Genomic DNA, 20,867 nt, shown 5'->3' with positions numbered 1-20,867 from the left:
TATAAATCAGGGTTTTAATGAAACGAGAAAATGAAACACTATGTTTCAGAGTCGGAGATCTGGTTTTTGAACAAAATTATTGTTTATTCATGTTTCATGCGCTTACACCTACTCTATTCCGCAGAAGATTTTCATTTTGTCTCAGACACTGGCCCACACTCATTAGCAAGGAGCAACTGAGCTATTTTGTCTGCCAGTGAAATCCGATTAGCTGGCTCCGACATCAGCGTTAAATGATCACCGTTAACCGGAATAACGTGGAATTCAGTCGTAAGATGGCTATTTTCCCAGCCAAGCTTTGGAAGATCATAAAATGCCTTGTTGCTTTCGATAATATGCTGAAAATTGATGTTTAAGAATTCATTTCTAGTATGTAATAATCCGTATTCCATTGCCTTAAATAAATGTACTTTCAGCGGCAACGAGTGGATTTTGTAGGCTATACACATATCTTGGTAATGGTCGCATTGCTTCGAAAATAAGGCTTCCCATTCGACATCTATTCTTTTTAAATTTATATTCGTCTTTTTGACCTCTTCAATTGCTTCATTGAGAGTCATTTTGCTGGTCGCGATCCACCACTCCAACTCATTGAACGCATCAAATTCTGAACATTTGTATGCCAAGTAATTTAAAAAGGATTCAGCTTCTGTTTCATCTTCGTTGGGTTTAATTGCATCGAGTGAATATGTATCGATAAAACCTAGGAACGAAACTGGATAGCGACTTGTTAGAAGTTGGTTTGCTATTTCATAGCCCAGAATACCCCCAGTACAGTAGCCGATAATTGCACAAGGGCCATTTGGCTGAACGTTCTTTATCAGGTCTACCATTCTTGTAGCCATTTCCTCCATAGATGATGGCTGTTTTTTATCTGGTGAAGGCCACGGTAACATATAAACAGGAAATCTTTCATCTATCCGATGCGCTAGCTCAAAAGCGTAAGCTATATCTCCATCGCCGCTTGGCAACATGAATATGGGTGTTTGATTACCACTTTGACGAACTGGAATAGCAAATTCACAATACAACCGATTTGAAACATCAATTATTTCCAATGCTAAGTCCTTAAGTACTGGAAACGAAAATATTCCACGAGCATTAATGTGAATATTTTGTAGTTTTGCTTGGTTGATCAACTGCATAACGAGGAATGAGTTTCCGCCCAGCTCAAAGAAACTGTCATTTCGGCTGATACGTTTAATACCTAGGAGCTTACACCAGATAACGGCCAATAATTCTTCAATCGCATTCTGTGGAGCTTCATATGGCTGAGTGGCAAAAGCTTCATCATTTGGTGGTGGCAATGCTCGCCGATCCAGTTTACCATTGGGTGTGAGTGGTAAAGATGGTAAACACACATAAGCCGCTGGTACCATATAATCAGGCAGTAATTTTGACAGATAACTGCGTAGGTTTTGGGCTAATAATGAATCTGCGTCGGCCACCACATAAGCGACCAAACGAGCATCTGATTCATCACCAAGATTCACAACAGCTTCGTGTACCTGATGATGCTCGACCAGACGGGCTTCGATTTCGCCTAGCTCAATTCGGAATCCACGTATTTTTACTTGCTGGTCAATACGTCCCATATAGATCAAATTGCCATCAGGCAGATGTCGTGCGCGATCACCAGAACGGTACATGCGTGCTGCTGGATTGTCACTGTATGGATCGGGTAGAAAACGTTCTGCGGTAAGTTCAGAACGGTTAAGGTAGCCGCGTGCCACACAAACACCACCCACATACATTTCCCCTTCGGCTCCTAGTGGTACAGGGTCGCCATATGCATCCAGCAGATAAATTCGATAGCTTGGCAGCGGACGACCAATTGGTACTACCAATAACTTTTCAGAAGTTTCAATATCACAAATCCAACTTGTTGCATCAATAATAGTTTCGGTTGGACCATACATATTGACTAACACGGTTTGACTTTCAGGATTCTTTTCATGCCAATCCCTTAAAATCAATGGATCAAATGCCTCACCACCAAGGATAATATATCGCAATTTATGGGATCGGGAACTGATGTTTTCCGCTCGCATAAGCATTTTAAATGCTGATGGAGTTTGACTCAATACAGTAATACCGCTGGCACAGATCCATTCATACAATTTGTCGGCAGAACGGATGATATTAAATGGTACGATCGACAATTGACAACCAATAAAAAACGCACTCCATATCTCCCATACAGAACTGTCGAAACCCATCGAAGAGATCACACACATCTTATCTTGTTTATTGAAATCAAATGTGTTCTGATTATCCACCATTTGTTGAACTACATGCTGATGTTCGACCATTACTCCTTTTGGTGTTCCTGTTGAGCCAGAAGTATAAATGACATAGGCTAGATGGCTTGGAGTGACTCCGAGTTTGACCGCGTCCGGATTGTCGATTGATAAATCGGCAGGCAAAGATGTGCACAAGTCAACCACTGGTACTTGATGGTCTCCCAACGCTTTCTGACCAGTAGCGTCCGCCAAAAGAAATTTAGGGTTTGCATCCTGTAGAATATTAGTCAGCCGTTGACTCGGGTAGGCTGGATCGAGTGGTACATAGGCGCCACCAGCTTTTAGAATACCCAGCATTGCTACGATCATTGTTATACTGGGCTCAGCGCAAAGTCCGATAAGATCATCTGAATTGACGCCCTTGGCGATAAGGTAATGCGCCAGCTGATTAGCTTGAGCGTTGAGTTCTGAATAGCTTAGAAACTCTCCATTACATTCCACGGCAACCGCTTGTGCATCGAATTCCACCTGCATCTCAAATAGCTGATGAAGACAGCGGGCAGGTGAATACGCAACATCTGTAGGATTAAAGCCGTGTAGCAGTAATGCGCGTTCTTCCGGTGGAATCACAGTCAATCTTCGAACTGGTTGTTGTGAATCGTGAGTTAATGCATCGGCAAGCGATTCCAGAGCTTGTTGCATGTAGGCACAGATTCGTGTTGGTGATATTGGTGAAATTATTTGAACCATCAAATCGAGGGAATCACCATCATCTTCAACCGATAGGGCTAATGGGTAATTGGTTCGCACTTCCACTTCATTTATAACACTTATTCCATTAAGCGATGGCGATAAATTCTCGGCCTTCTTATTATGGACGTAGTTCAGCAATGTAGTGAATAAAGGCAAGCCAGTTGGAACTCCACTGCAACGTTGTGCTAACATAAGTGTTGCGTGTTGATGAGCCAGCAATTGACTCAGCCTTGCATGAGTATGGCGCACTGCAGTCTCGACGTCTGCATCATTGATATTTATTCTGATTGGAAGCGCATTAATCATTGGCCCTACGATGTTATTGTTCTCTTCTCGAATTTGTAAACAGCTGGAGAGCACGGTACCAAAGACTACTGCCTCACGTCCACTAGCTCGAGCAAGAACTTGTGCCCAAGCCAAATGGCAAATACTAGCCTGGCTCACCTGTATCTTCCGTGCAACCATTCGTAACTGATTATTGAGTGTCTGTGGCAGCTTCAGCTGTGCACCACTAATCTCAGCCCCATCTTGGCCAACGTCGCTCAAACCAAACGGAAAAGTCGGCTCATCAATATCGGCCAGCATTCCAGTAAAGAAGCGAGTATGTTCGTCTTGGCTAACTCCAAGGTGAGCTAGAGCCACCATATTTCGATATGGTATAGGCATTGTCAACTGATCATACCGCCCATCAATTATGGTCTGCATTTCTGTATATAGTCTCTCTAGGGTGACATTATCTCCAATCAAGTGATGCATTAGTTTCAATGCCACCCAACCTCCGTCAGATGTTGGTGCTACCAATAAACGCAATAGTGGTGCTTGTGTCAGGTCCAATTGATAGCTGAATTGCTTTAATACTGGCTTTTCGGTATCATTTATCGCAAATTCGGTGAGTATTGAAGGAACTTGGCGCAAAACAACCTGTACTGGCTCATTTAGTCCTTTCCAGATGAATAAAGTGCGTAGAATATCATGACGCTCAATCAGCTTCTGTAGAGCGGCTGTGTAACGTTCAAGTGCCTCTCGATTAGTAAAATGCACACGCCTTACCAACACGTACGAGTCCCCTTGTTTGTCCATCATATGATGGAACAATATGCCATGTTGTAATGGTGTCAATCCATAAATATCTTGAATATTGGCTACTCCACCAGGTACCTGCTTGACCACGATATCAATCTCGGCCTGAGATAATGTAATAAGTGGCAACATGACCGCGGTAATCTCCGTACTGTCTGTGGCTATCAGATTGGGTGGAATATCGCGATTGGCATTGGAATCTGAAAATCAATAAAAAATAAAAAGAATTACATTGGTAGTCCCGAACTTTTCCGTACCGTTGGCCTGCGTTATCCGTAGGTACTTTTGGTTATTTTTGTGAATTTTCTTGAAATAAAGGCAGTGAAAATCTATTGACTAGATCGAGAGGAGAGTATGTGAAAAAATTCTAATATATTTTGAAAGAGGAGAGTATGTTTTCTGATGATTCTGTTGGCGTTAAAGTAGAGTATGTTGTAGTACCGTCTAGCCTCTGCGGTCTTCACGGTTTTCGCGCAACTGGTAGGAGATTACAACATGGTGTCTTCGACAAAGTTGTAGTACTCGAGGTCTTCTATAACATTGCTGAAGTCATCTATCTCTTATCTCTTATCAGTTGCGCGCAAATCGCGCACATAAAAAGCAAATTTTATATAGAACTTTTTTTTCTTATCATTTTTCGCGCTTTTCGCGGAATTGATAAGAGATAAGAGATAACTGACTTCAGCAATGTTATAGAAGACCTCGAGTGCTACAACTTTGCCGAAGACACCAAGTTGTTGTCTCTTATCTGTTGCGCGGAAACCGTGGAAAACCGCGAGGACCCGCCAAAAATGAACATACTCGCCTTTAACCATTTTTGAGTCGAAAGAAACTTACTCTTCTCTTTCGTAACAAAGTCAGATGAACCTACTCTCTTCTCGATCTAGTCAATAGAAATATAATAATAAAAATAAAGTGAAAAATCGGTCACTTTAACTAAAACTTTGACAATTTTGTATGATCAGAATCTTATTTTTTCTCCAAAAAATGAAACCTCAGAAAGTTTGAAGCCAATCAGAATCGATTAACGGGTACCTCCCATACAAAATTGTCCAAAAATCGGTAATTTTTGTCAACATTTCAAAAAAAATTAATGGGAGGTACCCGTAAATCGATTCCGATTGGTTTCAAAATTTCAGAATCTTATTTTTCTCCCAAAAGCCAATCGGAGTCGATTTACAGGTACCTCCCATTAAAAAGTGTCCATTTTTTGAGGTTTTTCTTAGGGCAAGTACCCCAGGATCAAATCGAAAATGGCTCATCTTCGAACTTAAACTAAGTTTTTCGAATACAAAACTTTTGGCATTTCCAGATTTTGATTATCTCAATTATTTTTTGAGTTATCGTGTTAACAAACACCAACGACGACAACGACGACGACGACGACAACGACAACGACGGCACACGAACGGAAAAGTGTCTCAAAAAGTGGTTTTCTACGCGTTTCATGAGTTTTTATGATGATCTAAGCTAATTTTGCGAAAAAAGTTTTCAGGACCAATTCCTTTACTTTCCCTTGACACGTTGTGTACGGAAAAGTAAAACGGCCGATATTGTAGCAATTTAATTTACACACACAAATATCAAGAAATATTTTTTTATATCATGAAAATACATCTTAACGGAAAAATTTAAAAAATGAATTTTTTAGCCAGCCTTTGAAACCTTTGGCATTATTGTGAACATTTTGAAATGAAAAAAGGATATGGCATTTGATTAGACTTTAAAAGTAATAATAAAATAGCTTACCAATGTTTGAAAATAACATGTTTCCATTTAATAAATTCATTATTGATTTCAAAATAATGACTTTTCCTTCGGCGGCACTTCGTAGAATGACGAGAAGTATTGGATAAAAGTAAGCGTTTACAGAATCTTACGAAGAAGTCACGTAAATTTAAAATTACTCATTGGCTCATATAAAGAATGTTCAATTATAAATTTAAATTGCGATTTCATAGGGGAAGGTGGGGTAATAATTAGTAACACAATAAAACTCATTGAAACTTGTACGTTTTTTGCAATCCCGTTTCATTTGACATTAGATTTTACCATAAAGAGAAAATACATAGAAAATTATTTTTAAAATCTGTTCGGAATTTGTGAATTTCGCCCCAACTTCCCATGTGGAATCGAGAGACAATAAACTGACACATTCAAACGATCCCAGCGAATCATATCATATTTAAAATCGACATGTTTTTAATCTCATCCTAGTAAATTAATTCGTTCATTTGTATTGCAATTTTGCATACAGATATACACTACCGTGCAAAAGTTTGGAACCACTAGGTATTTTTCATACAAATTGACCATTTTTGGTGGACTGATTAACATATTTCGGAAACACCTGCACTCTTGATATTTTGTGCATAGTTTCTACAACGTTTCAATTGTAAATCACAGAGGTTTCATCAAAAAATATTCACGCATTTGAAAAATATATCAATTTGAATTTGATCTGTTTTAATCTTCATACAAATTTGATCATTTTTCACACAGTAAAAATTCAAATTGCTATATTTTTGAAATTCATGAATATTTTTTGATGAAACCTCTGTGATTTACTTTTGAAACGTTGTAGAAACTATGCACAAAATATCAAGAGTGCAGGTGTTTCCGAAATATGTTAATCAGTCCACCAAAAATGGTCAATTTGTATGAAAAATACCTAGTGGTTCCAAACTTTTGCACGGTAGTGTACACACAGCTGAAAGCTGATGCAACAACATTCTGACATATCATTTAGAAATATCAGTGGCTCGTGTCTGTTAAAATAGCTGGAAGAGTTCATTGAACAAAGTAATCTCTCACTGCTGCAATGTTCAGCTTTTGAATGTGTTCTAAAATGGTTGAACATTTACATCATTCCAATATTTGTACAGATGCAATGTTAATGGACTGACTCTACAAAAGGTATTGTAACAAAGTTTTGAGTCTAAATTGATTGAATCAATTGGCTCATAATGAATTTTATTTCTGAAATCCTACGGCTTTGTCTTCGCTATACATTCCTCATGAAATCGAACATTGATACAAAGTGATGAAAATTTTCTGAAAAACCAAAATTTCAATTTCTAACTTGATGATGTTATGATACATTTGCCTATTCCTTTTTATTTATTGCACAATGACTACGAATACAAAAATAATGATTTCGTTTCTTGGATAAAATTAATTCGTATTTCGCACTCACATGTCTTTATATAAAGTAAACCTACGTCTTTATATGACAACAACATTAAGCAAAAATCGAACGAAAAGATGAAAAACAGTGGCGACCCTTTATTTAAACAATTGCAATGACAATGAAACATTCGAAGCCCGTTTAAAATGTAATTGTTTTCGACTTTTGACGAAATTGGAACAGTATCACAGTTTGTATACGTGAGAGTTTTACAGCGGTTCTATATTTATTCGTTTTTAATGTAATCTCGTGCGAAAAATTCTGCTCTCATAAAGCAGAATTAAGCTAAAGGCTTGAAGTACTTCTTGGCACATTACAGAAATTTTCGTAATTTACAGAAGAAAAGACAGACCACATCATTTCTTTCTTTCTTAAGTAAATTGTAAGGTATTAGTAAGCTTGGAAGCTTTTTCCATCGCAGGTGTACATTTGTCGGACAATGAAAGTTTTAACTTCTGTGAAGAACATTTACCAAAATGATTTGGCCAATACTGACGCAGTCAACTATTTTAGTTTGGCAAGTCTTCTCCTACAATTTGAATTTCCATAGAATTGCTGAAATAAATTATGACTTTTTAACTCAAAATTATAGTATCGATTTGCGACAAAATGGGATATGATTTTGTTATTGATTGGCATCACCGCTACACTACTCAAATCGATGGCCTTGCCAATATTTAACATCATCTTTGGTGAATATACATCATTGCTGGTCGATCGAACTCTGGGCATTGGCACAAGCTCAACCACAATATTCTTGCCATTATTTGGCGGTGGAAAAATATTGTAAGTGACAAAATGTTTACTCCCCTTTTTTACCTACCAACCAGTACAGTGGTCATTTCCACGTAGAACAAATGCAACCGAAGAAGAAAACCACCACGAAATTATGAACGATACAATTGCGTATGGGATTTTGCTGACATTGACCAGCTGTTTGGACTTTATTGTGGGCATCATATGTGTTGATTGTTTCAATTATGTGGCGATTTGCCAAATCACTCGCATTCGTATAAAATTCTTTGAATCATTGATGCGCCAAGAGATCGGTTGGTATGATGTCGCTGGTGGCAGTAATAACTTGACCGTTCGAATAATCGAGTAAGTTTATGAGAGTAGAATGCAAAGCAATAAATTCAAAGAAGAGAAGAACATTTCTGAAAAGAAGACCAATGAAATTCTTTTGCAGAAATATTGAGAAAATTCAAGATGGAATCGGTGAGAAAGTTAGCCATTTTCTGTATTTGGTAATGAGCTTTGTGATTTGCGTTGTTATATCGTTCATTTACGGCTGGAAACTATCTCTCGTTATGATAGCGTATGTGCCGATAGTGATAATTATGAACTCAATCATCGGAAGGGTAAATCAAGACAAATTCAATTCAATTGAAAAACTTTATTTACACATATAAATGCTTTCCGCTTCAGTTTCAAATGGCACTATCAACTAAAGAATTGGATTCGTATTCGGCTGCCTCAAATGTTACCGAAGAAGTTCTGAGTGGCATTCGAACAGTTTACGCATTTGGCGGTGAGCGGTCAGAAATCAAACGGTACAACAAACGGCTTGTCAAGGCTAAGAACGCTGTTAAACTGAAGGGACTAATTACCGGAATCGGTGATGGCATCATGCGTTTTCTCTTTTTGGCATGCAGTGCACTTGCTTTTTGGTATGGCGTGCGCCTTGTGCTAGATGATCGTGACAAAGATGACAAGGAATACACTCCAACCGTGTTGATGATTGTATGTTGATTTTTCTCAAGTCTTTTTATTTTGAACATGAACACATTCAATGCACTTCCAAACGAACGGTATTTCTTCCAGACTTTCTTAGGATTATTCATCGGCGCTGACAATATCGAGAATACCGCACCGTTTTTAGAAACATTCGCCACGGCTTGTGGATCAGCCGCAAGTATTTTCCGAGTAATCGATCGCAGTTCTAAAATTGATTCGATGTCAAATGAAGGGATGGTGCCGAGTTCGAATATCGAAGGGAATATAACATTTAAAAGTGTACACTTTAGCTATCCGTCTCGATCAGATGTGCAGGTAACAAGTCATTACAATGTACATTGAATCAATCTGATTCGATTTTATTTCCATTGCATAGGTTCTTCGTGGTTTGGATTTTAAAATCCAAGCCGGTCAATCAGTGGCGCTGGTCGGAGACTCGGGAAATGGAAAATCAACGTGTTTACAACTTTTGCAGAGATTCTACGATCCAGATGAGGGACGAATATTGATCGATGACTATGACATTCGCACGATGAACATCAATGTGTTGCGTTCGAATATTGCAACCGTCGGACAAGAGCCAGTTCTGTTCTCAACGACAATCGGAGATAATATTCGCTACGGAAATCCGGATGCAACCGATAAAGACATAGTTGCTGCAGCCCAAATGTCCGGTGCACACGACTTCGTAGCTAATTTACCACAAGGCTATAACACGTTGGTTGGTGAAAAAGGATCAAAATTATCTGGTGGACAAAAGCAAAGAATCGCTATCGCTCGTGCAATGATCCAAAATCCAAGAATATTGTTGTTGGACGAAGCAACGTCGGCACTTGATTACCAATCGGAGAAGATTATTCAAGAAACACTGGACAAAGCGAGTAAAGGGCGAACAACGATCGTAGTATCACATCGATTGTCAGCCATACGAAATGCAGACCGAATTCTATTTATTGACAATGGACTCATAATCGAAGACGGAACACACGATCAATTGATGGCATTAAAATCACGATACTTTAAAATGATAACAGCCGGACGAGTGGAAGACGCCAATAATGGTGCATTCAATAGTTCAAATGAAGACAATGTGAACGATTGCCAGTATAGTAAGAATAAGAACTGTGTCAAGCGATTGATTACTGATAAATTTGATGAAAAAGACCATTTTCATAACTTATCTGCTGATGATATGGTAAAAGACACACACGAAGTTGAAGAAAACATTGATTATTGGAATATTTTTAAGCGAATTTTGAATTTAGCTAGACCACAATGGCTGATCATACTCTTGGCCATAATTTTTGCATGCTTTATTGGCTCTACGCTACCTATAATTTCAATATTGTTTGGTGAAATCTATGGGGCAAGTATAAAACCTGTTTATTTCGAATCGGTTCGACTAACTTTAATTTCTTCCCTTTCTTATTGAACAGGCGCTATCATTAGAAAATGCCGAAACGGCATCGAAAGAAACAAACAAAATTTGCATGCTATATTTGGTGGTGAGTGTGATAACATTCTTCGTAGCCATATGTCAGACGTACTGGTTTTCAGAGGCTAGTGTCGAATTGGCAACACGAGTTCGGTAATTATTTCGCATTTACAACCTCGAAAAATTGAAAATTTCACGGATTATCGTTCTTTGAAATAAAGGTCAATGACATTTGCCGCTTTGCTACAACAGAATTGTGCTTGGTTTGACGATGAAAATAATTCAACTGGAGCACTTTCCGCTCGGCTCACTAGCGATGCAGGCGATTTACAAGATGCAATTGGTAATCCGTTGAATGAGATTATCCGGTCATTTTCCACATTTGCAATCGGGATATTTGTGGCATTCGGTTATTCCGTGAAATTATCCATTGCATGCATGGTTGCTTTTCCGTTGTCGTTGCTTACCGTCATATTAGAAGCTAGGTAGGTTGGCACTGTTATAATTTGAGTATTCATCGTGGGTATGGTAGCGGCAATTAATAATGGATTATTATAGTTTACATCAATCTAAACTTGTATATTCGTTCCAGGCACATGTCGAAGATCAGCTTCATCGAAAAGCAATCACTTGAAATTAGTATGAAAATTGCAACGGAAGCTATTTCTAACATTCGAACTGTTGCTGGCTTAAGTAAGAAAATCGATCTGCACAATCAAGTGCGTCCATTCATCCAACCATTTTATTTCGGTTTCATTTAGGGCAAGAGAAATTTATGATTGACCGATATGTTACCGAAACGAGAAAAATGTTCACGTTGATTCGAAAGAAGATTGCTTGGCGTGGCTTTGTGAACTCATTAGCTCAAACGATTCCAACGTTCGCCAACGCCCTTACTCTTTGCTACGGTGGTTTTCTTGTCATCAATGGTGAAATCCACTTCAAAAATGTCATCAAGTTAGCATTTTTATTTAGTTTCGAAGTTACAAGTTCGTATAAACGAATAAACGCGACTTTTTTTTCATTTTCAGAGTGACCGAGGCGTTACTATACGCAACTATAGAAATGAGTCATAGTTTGGTCCATATTCCATCATTAACAGCTGCTTTTGTTGGAGCGCATCGTATTTTTCAAATAATCGATCGAACCCCCCAGATCAAATCTCCAATCATACAGTACAAACAGGAAAAACCGAATAATAACAACAGGATCACATATAACAAAATCTATTTTCGCTATCCAACGCGACCAGACGTTCAGATTCTTGAAAATTTCAATTTGGACGTCATGGAAGGAAGAACGATAGCTTTGATCGGTAGCTCTGGTTGTGGCAAATCCACATGCATCCAACTGTTACAACGATTGTACGAACCTCAACATGGCCGCATTCATATAGGCTTGGATGAGATATCCAGGGACGTTACCATCAAAGATTTAAGATCGAAATTGAGCATTGTATCACAAGAACCCGTCCTTTTTGACAGAACAATCGCGGAAAATATTGCATATGGCGATAACTCACGGAAAGTTTCAATGGGCGAGATAAGAAACGCTGCTCGAATGGCAAACGTACACAATTTCATCAATCAATTACCAATGGTACGACATTGTCGCCTTTAATTTAAATACTGAAGCTAAATTAAATTTCTTCCCCAAGGGCTATGAAACGAATGTCGGTAATAAAACAGCTCAGCTGTCAGGTGGTCAGAAACAGAGAATAGCCATTGCACGTGCTTTGATTAGAAACCCGAAAATTCTTCTGTTGGATGAAGCCACATCAGCTTTAGATGTACAAAGCGAGCAGGTAATTGATTTGAGTCGAGTTTTTAAACCAACCACCCTTAATCGATCATTTTGTCTTGAATAGATCGTTCAACAAGCTTTGAACTCAGCTCGATCAGGTCGCACATGTTTAGTGATTGCTCATCGACTAAGCACCGTTCAAAATGCCGACGCTATCTGCGTTTTACACGGTGGTAACATCGTCGAGTATGGAACCCACACTGAACTATTGGCATTGGGTGGACGATATACGAATTTATACAACGCTCAGAAATGAATTATTGGCAGAAAAATTAATTCGGCGTTTTATAGACTTGATGATGGCTATTCTGTTAATTTGTAATGTCAACATTTGTTATTTTTTGTTTCTGTGTTAAATTTCCATTTTCTATTGAAATGTTACAAATTGTCATGTTCTTGTCTGATAATTTTTGATCATTGTAATCATCGCTGATATGAAAAAAACATGGGTACTAAGCAATGTGTTGTGCCTACTGCCACTTTCAAAAATAAAGAGTGAACTTACGAGTAAAATTTCAAAATCTTGCTTTAAACTATTATGGATTTTAAATCCAATCACAGAAGAATCAATTTATTAAAAGAAATCCAGTGTGCTCCAGTTATAAATTCGAAATCACTGGCCACTGTTCTAAGAATGGTTTGGGATAAAAAATTTTAAAAGATTAAATAAAGGCATATCATATGAAACGGCAGTTCATCAAGTGAGGTAGACGTCATACAGCATGTACTCTCTTTAATATTAACGTTACAGTTTTTTTGGAACTAGAAATCTCAAAACTATATTAAAAAAGTGAATTCCTTTAAACAAGTTCATTCAAAAATGGTAAAATTGCACCACACAATCATTTGGAAATCTTATTTTCAACTTCTGGTTGAATATGTTGAATCAGCTGATGTTTTGTTCATTTACATATTGCCATAAATGCCTATATTCTCGCGGAAGGAAGCACAAAAATTCGCTGTTGATGTTTCATTCAATAAAATATGATGCCCATTTGGATGGTTTGATATTCATGGGAAACTCCCATTGAGAATATAAACTGATGTAATATAAGGGTGGTCCAAACTGATTTATCATGTGAGGTATATGCTCCCAATAGCTTAAAATTAAATTGGGCTCAAAACTAGCTGATTCCCTTTTCAGATCGAGTGGTCGATAGAGCCGTACTTAAAATGGCTGTTTTTGACCTTTTTTCAACATATATATTGATAGAAAACCCATTGGTTATTCAAATCGAATCTGGTGACATATCATTGTTTGGGTTTTTTGAGACGCTGCACACGAATCCGTTGTCAAAACTTAGCTAATGTTGCTTTTTAAAAAAGTTTTAGTACATGGTTTTTTTTCAACAAATTCAGCCATATAGCAAAAATACATGGTTCCAAGTGTATTTTTAACACCAAATTTGAACTCAGCGCCTCAAATTACCTTAAGATCGACTATGCTGATGACAAAAATCGAATAATCTCAGAACTAAAATTTTCTAATAGTGTTCACGTATCGGAAAAAAATCACATTTTTCCACGTATTTTTCCACCAAGAGTAAGTTTTGTTTAAGGCAGCCATTTTTATGGTTTTTTAGGCCGCAGAATTCGAATCCACCCAAGAAAAAATAACAAAATTTTCAGTGGGAAAAATTGATATTTTTCTATACATTTATACGGATTTTTTTGCGTGTTTTCGGTTTTTCTCCTATAACTCGTACCGCGTATATGCGATGGAGCAAAACTTTGTTCAGCGAAGTCTTAGATCCCACTGAAACCTACAATTTCGCCGCAAACAGTCATCATGATGTGATTCTAACATTTTTTTTTATCTGAAAAAAAGAATCAGCTAGTTTTCAGCCCAATTCAATTCTAAGCTATTGAGAGCATATACCTTACCTTATCAGTTTGGACCACCCTAATGTAATATATCGTTTGTCCATCTTTAGGTAATTAAACACCTTCCATGTATATACAATGTGCACGTTGACCTTGATCATAACAAAAGGAGTGCTCGTGTTTTGCTTCTTTGCGACGCGTATACTATTCACACGTTCGCTCTTTGCGTCATTCGTACGGAACAAAAGACAAAAGAACAAAGTGAGAGTATTCAGAATGATCGCTAAAACGTGATACAAGAATAAGAATAAACTAACCAGACTGAATAGGTTAGCATGATGGTTAGCAATTTTACCTTTATCTGTATTCTTTAGCGAACAACCGATGACATAATTCCACTTTCTGCTCTTTTGATTTTTCACTTCTTATGTAAAGTGTAAGTATGTCAAAAGAAATATTCTTTACGAATGTGAGACAACAGAGGTAAGATTCAATTATTTCGTGATCATTATGTCACAGTTTGGCATTTTACGAAGGGCCTCATCAAGGTTTTCATGCGTTGAGAAAATGAAATATTGTCTTGCAGATTCGGAGATTCGGTTACTGAACAAAAAAATGAATTCTATTTTTAGCAACAATTGTGAACTAATTACGATTTTATTGCTGACCTTTTTCCGTTCTAACAGAACGTTAATCAATCACAACGTCAATAGATGTATATTTTCGAGAGGAAAAAATTATTTTTTGGGGTTTTCCGCGGCAATTAAACCATTCTTTAAACGAATCAATTGTAAATATAAACAAATTATGGTCATTAGTTCGTATTGGTTGTTATATGGTTCAGTATAGGAAATAACTTACTTAACAAACCATAAGAAAATGACTATGATATTTTAACAATATAAAGCAATTACGGAAAATTTAACATTGAAATCTGGTTTCACAATTGATCTCGAACATTGATAACGACCGCATGTAATAATGAGCACATTAATTGGGGTATCACCGCGTCTCTCGTTGAATCGCTTCACGATGCCGATTCCGTCGTTTTAAGTGCATGGTTCAATGACCAACGCCAACGATGTTGTCGGATTTAACCGAAAAAATTCAGGCAATGAAGGTTTGTTTGCAGTTTGAATCAGCGGTCCGTGTGTGTACAACAACAATTCCATTGGACACACATAAGAATCACACAGCGCGCAAAATTACGTCAATTCCCCACTCATCAAAATACACACTTTTTTTGGACCATGCTCTTTCAGTGGTGCAAAAGAACGGTTTGGACTACCGCACCGAAAAAGGCATGACACATGCTCTAGGTCGGCATCACCATTCAGTATATAAATTAACAATGCACTGCGATTATCCATTGTAGTTTTCGATCGAACGCTCATTTTATCACATCCAGTCAATAAACGGATTATTTTCGACCAGTTTTAGTTTTAGTTTCAAACACCTCAGTGCCAATAGTGTTGATCAAAGTGTGTTGTTTAAGTTTTTTTTCTTGTTATAACAAGTGAAAACAAACTCACAAAAAGATTTTATCCAATATGAAAGTAGAAATAATACTTCTTGTGTGCACTATAGCACTTAGCTATGCAGCTGAGGCGCCTATCACTCTCACCGATATCGAAGCTGCAAATGCAGTTCCAGTTAGCGGTTCATCGAGACCTTTGACGAGAAGGGCTCGATTGATCGGTGGTATCGGAGGAGTTGGAATTATCGGCGGAATTGGAATCGTAGGAGGTGGCGTTAAAGGTCTTGGCGGCTTTGGTGGTGGTCCAGGTGCGAATACCAAATTATCAGTGTTTAAATGGAACTTTATGTTTTGATCAGTAAATTATCAGTGTTGAATGAAAACAAATTGAGTGAGATCATTTCCAAATTTTCTAATTGATCAAGTAAAAGAACAAGGAAAATTAAAAAAAGAAACAAAGAAAAAGAAAAAGAGTTTCAGCCGTAAACAGTGTTCCAAAGAACTTTGTTATCGATTGTAGTCAAACTGATGATACAATTTACTTTCTTCTGAAAAGGATTCTATGGCCCAGGGTATGGAGGCGGATACGGTGGTTATGGAGGAGGTTACGGCAGCTACGGAGGCTATAAAGGTAGATTTTGTTTCAATATAACTTAATATCGCAATTTTATGCCAATCAATGCATAATTGTAAGTTGGCGATTGTGTGTACACAAAGAAAAAAAATGTAAAAAACAACACAGCAAGATCAATCAAAATCGGATTTATGCTACAATACGTGTAAAACGATAAAATATCGTGTAATTTGAAATAAATCAATGAATTGGTTAATACTATTACCCGATGTACACGTTGTTTATGGAAATTATGTGGAACATTCGAATAGAGTGAGGATGAGTGAAACTTCAAATCAAAAATGAAAAGAAAATCTAACAAAACTGTGTCGATATTTTCCAGGATATGGCGGCTACGGAGGCTATGGAGGTGGCTATGGAGGTGGGTATGGAGGTTATGGATATGAACACGGTAGCTATCATCAGGGCGGGTAAGATGAAAAAAAGACAACGTCATATTATTAATAGTCTGTTAATAACAGACGAATCGTTTACTCAATCAATTTACAAGTGACACATTCAAGAGTTTTGTCTCAAGTGATTTTCAAATGAAGAGAATAGCAAAGCAAATAAAAAAATGAATGAATTTTGACTGGTTTTTCCAAAACGAGCATTCACTGAAAGTTAAATCCACGTCTACTTCTTCTCTTTTGATTTCATTTGCAAACATAGTAACTTCGACGGAAAAACCAATACTCGCCAGTCATTGTGCTAACAAAGGAGTCATACAAATCGTGCATTTGCTAATTCCAATCACATTTGTTGATTTATGTGTTCGATAGAATCAATAATTGATGAATAATTTCTTTTTTTTCAGTGGATATGGTTCATACGGTGGATACGGACCGGGTGGATTTGGTGGCGGATACGGCGGCGGATACGGAGGTGGCTACGGAGGAGGCTACGGAGGTGGCTATGGAGGTGGATTCTTCTAAACTATAAGAATGTGTTCTATTACGAATTTCATAGCAATTGCAATTAGCTGTAGATAAAAATTGTTAAATTGCCCAATTGACTCCTACAGGCTAGGAGAATGGCCGAAATTGGCCAAGTAAAAAGTATTAAAAGTCCAACTTTAAAGATAATTCAAACCTCTTTCGTTTTTATTCTTTGATTGTTTCAATAATCACAACGATCTTCTAGTTCAATGTTATGGTTTCAACAGTGAAGTTCAAAGCAGGTCCTAAGAAATCATGAAGTAACTGATTTGTTGCACTAGGTTCGTGTTGGTGCAAAATATGATTGGCGTTTGGTATGGTTTCGATGCGTAACTTCGGATATTTTCTTGCCATAACAACGTAAGCTATTGGCGAAATGGTTGAAATCCAGAAATCCTTGTTGAATAAAAAAAAATCGGGAAAACCATGAACAAATATCAACAATGGTTTACTTTTATCACCAGATTCAACATAATGCAAACGTATCCCCTACAATCACATATTTTTATGTTATTTCACTGAACGATGACAACCACTGAAACTGTATTCATTTCCTCACATTAACCGTGGCATATATGTGTGTTCCGTATTTTGTGCATTATGTCACGAACTTCGGACCAAATTCGACGAACAAAATAATTGTTAGTAGGAAAAATAATCTTAGAGATATTGAAAAAACGTTATTCTTTTCTTTTTCCATTTTATTATTTTCCAAGAAATGATTTCACTGACCATTACTATAACAAATGATAACACGGTCCGTCATTTTTGTCATATTTATTTTTGCATTGATTCTATGTCTACGTGAGTGTTTCGACTTTGTAATTTGAGGCAGGTCCGAGAAAGTCGTGAATTAGTGTATTCGTTGCCTTCGGTGCGTCTTGATGAACGAAATGATTAGCACCTGGAATGACTTCAACGCGTAACTTTGGACATTCATTGGCCATAACAATACAGGCAGCATGGGAAATAGCAGCATCACGTTGTCCCAAAATGAACATTCCTTTGGCACCATCATCTTTCTCCCTTGCTGGTTCGCAGATGAACGACGAGTTTGCTCGATAATAATTGAGTGCAGCAGTGATTGCGCCTTTAGATAAGAGGACAAATTTGGATCAAATCAAGTTTTTTGATCGTTGGAATTTACTTATAATTTTTTATTAGGAATTATGAAAAAGAAAAACCAACCTGATTTTGAAAACACGTATTTGTACGCTTCCAAATCATCTTCCGTGAAATTATCCGTAAATTTTCGATTCCACATTTCATAGAATATCGCATAATCGCCAGCGGTCAACAATTCCTCAGCTAAATATGGGAATTTAAAGACGAAAAAATACCAAGAACGTTTAAATTGATCCATTGTACTTAGAGCCAATTTGTAGTATTGTCTTCGACTCGGAACACCCATCATCACGTATTTTTGTACCATTTCTTTATTTTGCTCCACAAATTCCCAACCAACGAATGCGCCTATCGAAAAAAAGAACTAAATTTTCAACAAAAAGGCAATGTTTTTGGCAAAAGAGAATCTCAAAAAATCGATTTTTGTTCAGCTCAATATTTCTGTCACATAAATAAATGGATATTTTTGCACATACCCCAATCATGAGCCACCAGTATGCATTGTTTGCGATCTAAACGAAAGAAACTTGCGTTAATTTTTGAGCGTATTTTTTTCACAAAATAATTCTTCACATACTCAAGTGATGGACGAGTGCTCTTAAATCGACAATCATATTTTCGATTTTATAATTATGTTTCCCTCTTGGTTTTTCTGACTGATTATAGCCACGCTGATCGATAGCAACCACCCTAAAATTAAATTTCTTTTTCAATTCACATATATTCAATTCAGGGTCTTAGGTTTTATTTTGGATTTAAAAATGCGTTCGATATTGTTTTTCTGTTGTTAATTCAAATTTGCACAATCATTGAACAATTCATTGTAATTCTTTCACATTTTCCGCTCAAGTAACTTGATCACAATAACAAAATGGATTCAAACAGCAAACAAACCAGTATTCCTTATTGAATTCGGTAATTTGATGGCGCCAAGAATACCACATTTCGGGAAATCCATGCACAAATATCATCAATGGTTTACTTTTATCACCAGATTCCACATAGTGCAAACGAATTCTCTATAAAATTTTGAACAAATTAAAAAAAAGAATAAAATCGGTATTGATCATTGATCCCCACATTAACCGTAGCATATTTGTGTGTTCCGTATGTTGGATCAGAGAAACAAGCTGGTTGTTCCATTAAAATGCGATCTTTTGGCTTCCATGGTATTGATGTACAGTGTACAATATATGCAAAAATCAATCGCACCGCAACTAGGATACTAAACAAAATGCTCAAAGTCCAGACGACCACAAATTTGTTCACTCTTTCAAAAAACGACATGTTGTCAAATGTATGAACTGCCTCGAACAGGGATACAAATCGAACTAACAATGCGAATCGAAAATTCGCCACTTAAATGTTTCCGGTAAACAAACAGCACTTGAACGTCAGAGACGCGATGAAATGCAGATAACCGAAATAATCTATTAACTGTTTCGCGTTGGAATTATCGCCAGATGTGTTGTATTTCGATTGATAGTGTGTTCGATGCGATCGTGTGAATGGATTGAGCACCGACGGAATACTGATATTCAGCGCAGCATAACAGTGCTTAAATTCACGGAACCCACGAAATATAAAAGTTGTTCAGTCAACAATTGTGGTCACATCATACAGAGAGAGATATGCATGCAATTGAATTCTTTCTTCCACATTTCGTGTATTTGGGTCATGGTGATTGTACAATGTAGGTTCAAAGAAATCGAAAAAGAAATGCATGGCCATTTCATGCATGGCTCTGTTAATTATAATAAGCAACTTTTTCTAATCATTTTAATTGATGCGAATTGACAAAGCTAAAAATAATCGATTTTCGGAACAATCAAAAGACAAATGTTTGATGAAAAATCAAAACTTTTTCTAAATTGTGTGTTTTTTTCCACCGATCCCTATACGAACTGGCTCGTGATCTTTTTTTTGTTATTCTTATATGCAAAATATCGTTTTTGTAATATGCAAATATCGTAAAGACTTTTCTTATTTTCGACCGAAAAAATAAAAAAAAGTTCCAGTTTACGAACGATGTTCGGAAATAAACAAACAAACAAATAACAATAAACAAATATGTGGATAAAAATAGACGGAAACCGATCTCATTGACTGAGCTATCATTTTATTGACTTGATTTATTTGCATTTTGTCTTCGATTCCGGCCAAACTGTGTTATGACAGAACGCAAGTGACACAGTTTATTGAAAACCGGTCGCGCAACTGGTGAAATATAAGATTTGAATGCAATCAAATGAAGCTATAGCAATTCACCCGAAACATATTCGATGATTGCACAACACTCGAAATATTGGTGCATTGCATAAAACTCGATAATACACTGCAAAATTTATTGAAAAGTAAAAGCAATGCGCGTATGGCGTCTTTAAAAAGATGGAAAAATACTGGTTGGGCATTTTGGTGCAATTTGTACACCATACGGAAAAATACTGAGCATTTGTTCATAAGATGGAAAGATACATACAACTGGTGGCCTTTATATATTTGTGATGCAGACCAGAACAGCTTCAATTTATATTCGAAGGTATTTCTAAAATAGAATCACTGCGAGTTAATTACAGGTTGTCGGATCGATGACGTTTCATTAAACGATAAAAGAATAAAACGTAGTAAAACATATTCGAGCAGATGATTACT

At 37.1% G+C, this 20,867-nt stretch overlaps 4 protein-coding genes across 4 annotated transcripts; 2 read left to right on the top strand and 2 right to left on the bottom strand.

Moving 5' to 3' along the window:
• Positions 1–58: 58 nt before the first annotated feature.
• Positions 59–5,940, bottom strand: LOC129565992 (uncharacterized). Its single transcript, XM_055441469.1, has 2 exons — positions 5,826–5,940; positions 59–4,276 (listed from the first exon to the last, which is right to left on the bottom strand). Exons 1-2 carry the CDS (start codon positions 5,863–5,865, stop codon positions 132–134), a joined length of 4,185 nt encoding a protein of 1,394 aa, XP_055297444.1. The 5' UTR covers positions 5,866–5,940; the 3' UTR covers positions 59–131.
• Positions 5,941–7,477: 1,537 nt separating this feature from the next.
• LOC129565588 (multidrug resistance protein homolog 65-like) lies at positions 7,478–12,849 on the top strand. The gene is made up of 14 exons (XM_055440604.1): positions 7,478–7,780; positions 7,856–8,049; positions 8,116–8,364; positions 8,453–8,624; positions 8,692–9,006; positions 9,088–9,315; positions 9,377–10,366; positions 10,437–10,588; positions 10,657–10,920; positions 11,028–11,128; positions 11,197–11,392; positions 11,467–12,034; positions 12,093–12,239; positions 12,303–12,849. Exons 1-14 carry the CDS (start codon positions 7,703–7,705, stop codon positions 12,492–12,494), a joined length of 3,846 nt encoding a protein of 1,281 aa, XP_055296579.1. The 5' UTR covers positions 7,478–7,702; the 3' UTR covers positions 12,495–12,849.
• A 2,540-nt stretch (positions 12,850–15,389) lies between these two features.
• On the top strand, positions 15,390–17,237 carry LOC129565985 (keratin-associated protein 19-2-like). Its single transcript, XM_055441462.1, has 4 exons — positions 15,390–15,847; positions 16,096–16,170; positions 16,496–16,583; positions 16,970–17,237. The coding sequence occupies exons 1-4, from the start codon at positions 15,613–15,615 to the stop codon at positions 17,085–17,087; spliced, it is 516 nt and encodes a 171-aa protein (XP_055297437.1). The 5' UTR covers positions 15,390–15,612; the 3' UTR covers positions 17,088–17,237.
• Positions 17,238–17,353: 116 nt separating this feature from the next.
• Positions 17,354–20,122, bottom strand: LOC129565545 (epoxide hydrolase 1-like). The gene is made up of 6 exons (XM_055440533.1): positions 19,296–20,122; positions 19,110–19,234; positions 18,793–18,905; positions 18,692–18,727; positions 18,279–18,563; positions 17,354–18,180 (listed from the first exon to the last, which is right to left on the bottom strand). Exons 1-6 carry the CDS (start codon positions 19,500–19,502, stop codon positions 17,891–17,893), a joined length of 1,056 nt encoding a protein of 351 aa, XP_055296508.1. The 5' UTR covers positions 19,503–20,122; the 3' UTR covers positions 17,354–17,890.
• Positions 20,123–20,867: the final 745 nt, after the last annotated feature.

The sequence above is a fragment of the Sitodiplosis mosellana genome, unplaced genomic scaffold (genome assembly GCF_009176505.1).
Source record: "Sitodiplosis mosellana isolate CC-2019 unplaced genomic scaffold, AAFC_SMos_1.0 Smas_scaffold_3, whole genome shotgun sequence".
In the NCBI taxonomy this organism is placed as follows: Eukaryota; Metazoa; Arthropoda; class Insecta; order Diptera; family Cecidomyiidae; genus Sitodiplosis; species Sitodiplosis mosellana.
The sequence above is the reverse complement of the archived record's forward strand: the minus strand, read 5'-3'. Positions and strand labels throughout refer to the sequence as shown.

Excerpts from the sequence above, each read along its gene's own strand:
- LOC129565545 (XM_055440533.1), bottom strand. The coding sequence starts at position 19,502 with ATGTCGTTTTTTGAAAGAGTGAACAAATTTGTGGTCGTCTGGACTTTG. Across the intron at positions 18,564-18,691 it reads ACTGGTGGCTCATGATTGGG|GCGCATTCGTTGGTTGGGAA; the intron begins GTATGTGCAAAA and ends TTTTTTCGATAG. Across the intron at positions 18,181-18,278 it reads ATACGTGTTTTCAAAATCAG|GCGCAATCACTGCTGCACTC; the intron begins GTTGGTTTTTCT and ends TCTTATCTAAAG.
- LOC129565992 (XM_055441469.1), bottom strand. The coding sequence starts at position 5,865 with ATGAATTTATTAAATGGAAACATGTTATTTTCAAACATTG. Across the intron at positions 4,277-5,825 it reads CATGTTATTTTCAAACATTG|ATTCCAATGCCAATCGCGAT; the intron begins GTAAGCTATTTT and ends ATTGATTTTCAG.
- LOC129565588 (XM_055440604.1), top strand. The coding sequence starts at position 7,703 with ATGAAAGTTTTAACTTCTGTGAAGAACATTTACCAAAATGATTTGGCC. Across the intron at positions 10,921-11,027 it reads ACCGTCATATTAGAAGCTAG|GCACATGTCGAAGATCAGCT; the intron begins GTAGGTTGGCAC and ends TATTCGTTCCAG. Across the intron at positions 11,129-11,196 it reads TCGAACTGTTGCTGGCTTAA|GGCAAGAGAAATTTATGATT; the intron begins GTAAGAAAATCG and ends GGTTTCATTTAG.
- LOC129565985 (XM_055441462.1), top strand. The coding sequence starts at position 15,613 with ATGAAAGTAGAAATAATACTTCTTGTGTGCACTATAGCACTTAGCTAT. Across the intron at positions 16,171-16,495 it reads CAGCTACGGAGGCTATAAAG|GATATGGCGGCTACGGAGGC; the intron begins GTAGATTTTGTT and ends GATATTTTCCAG. Across the intron at positions 16,584-16,969 it reads GGTAGCTATCATCAGGGCGG|TGGATATGGTTCATACGGTG; the intron begins GTAAGATGAAAA and ends CTTTTTTTTCAG.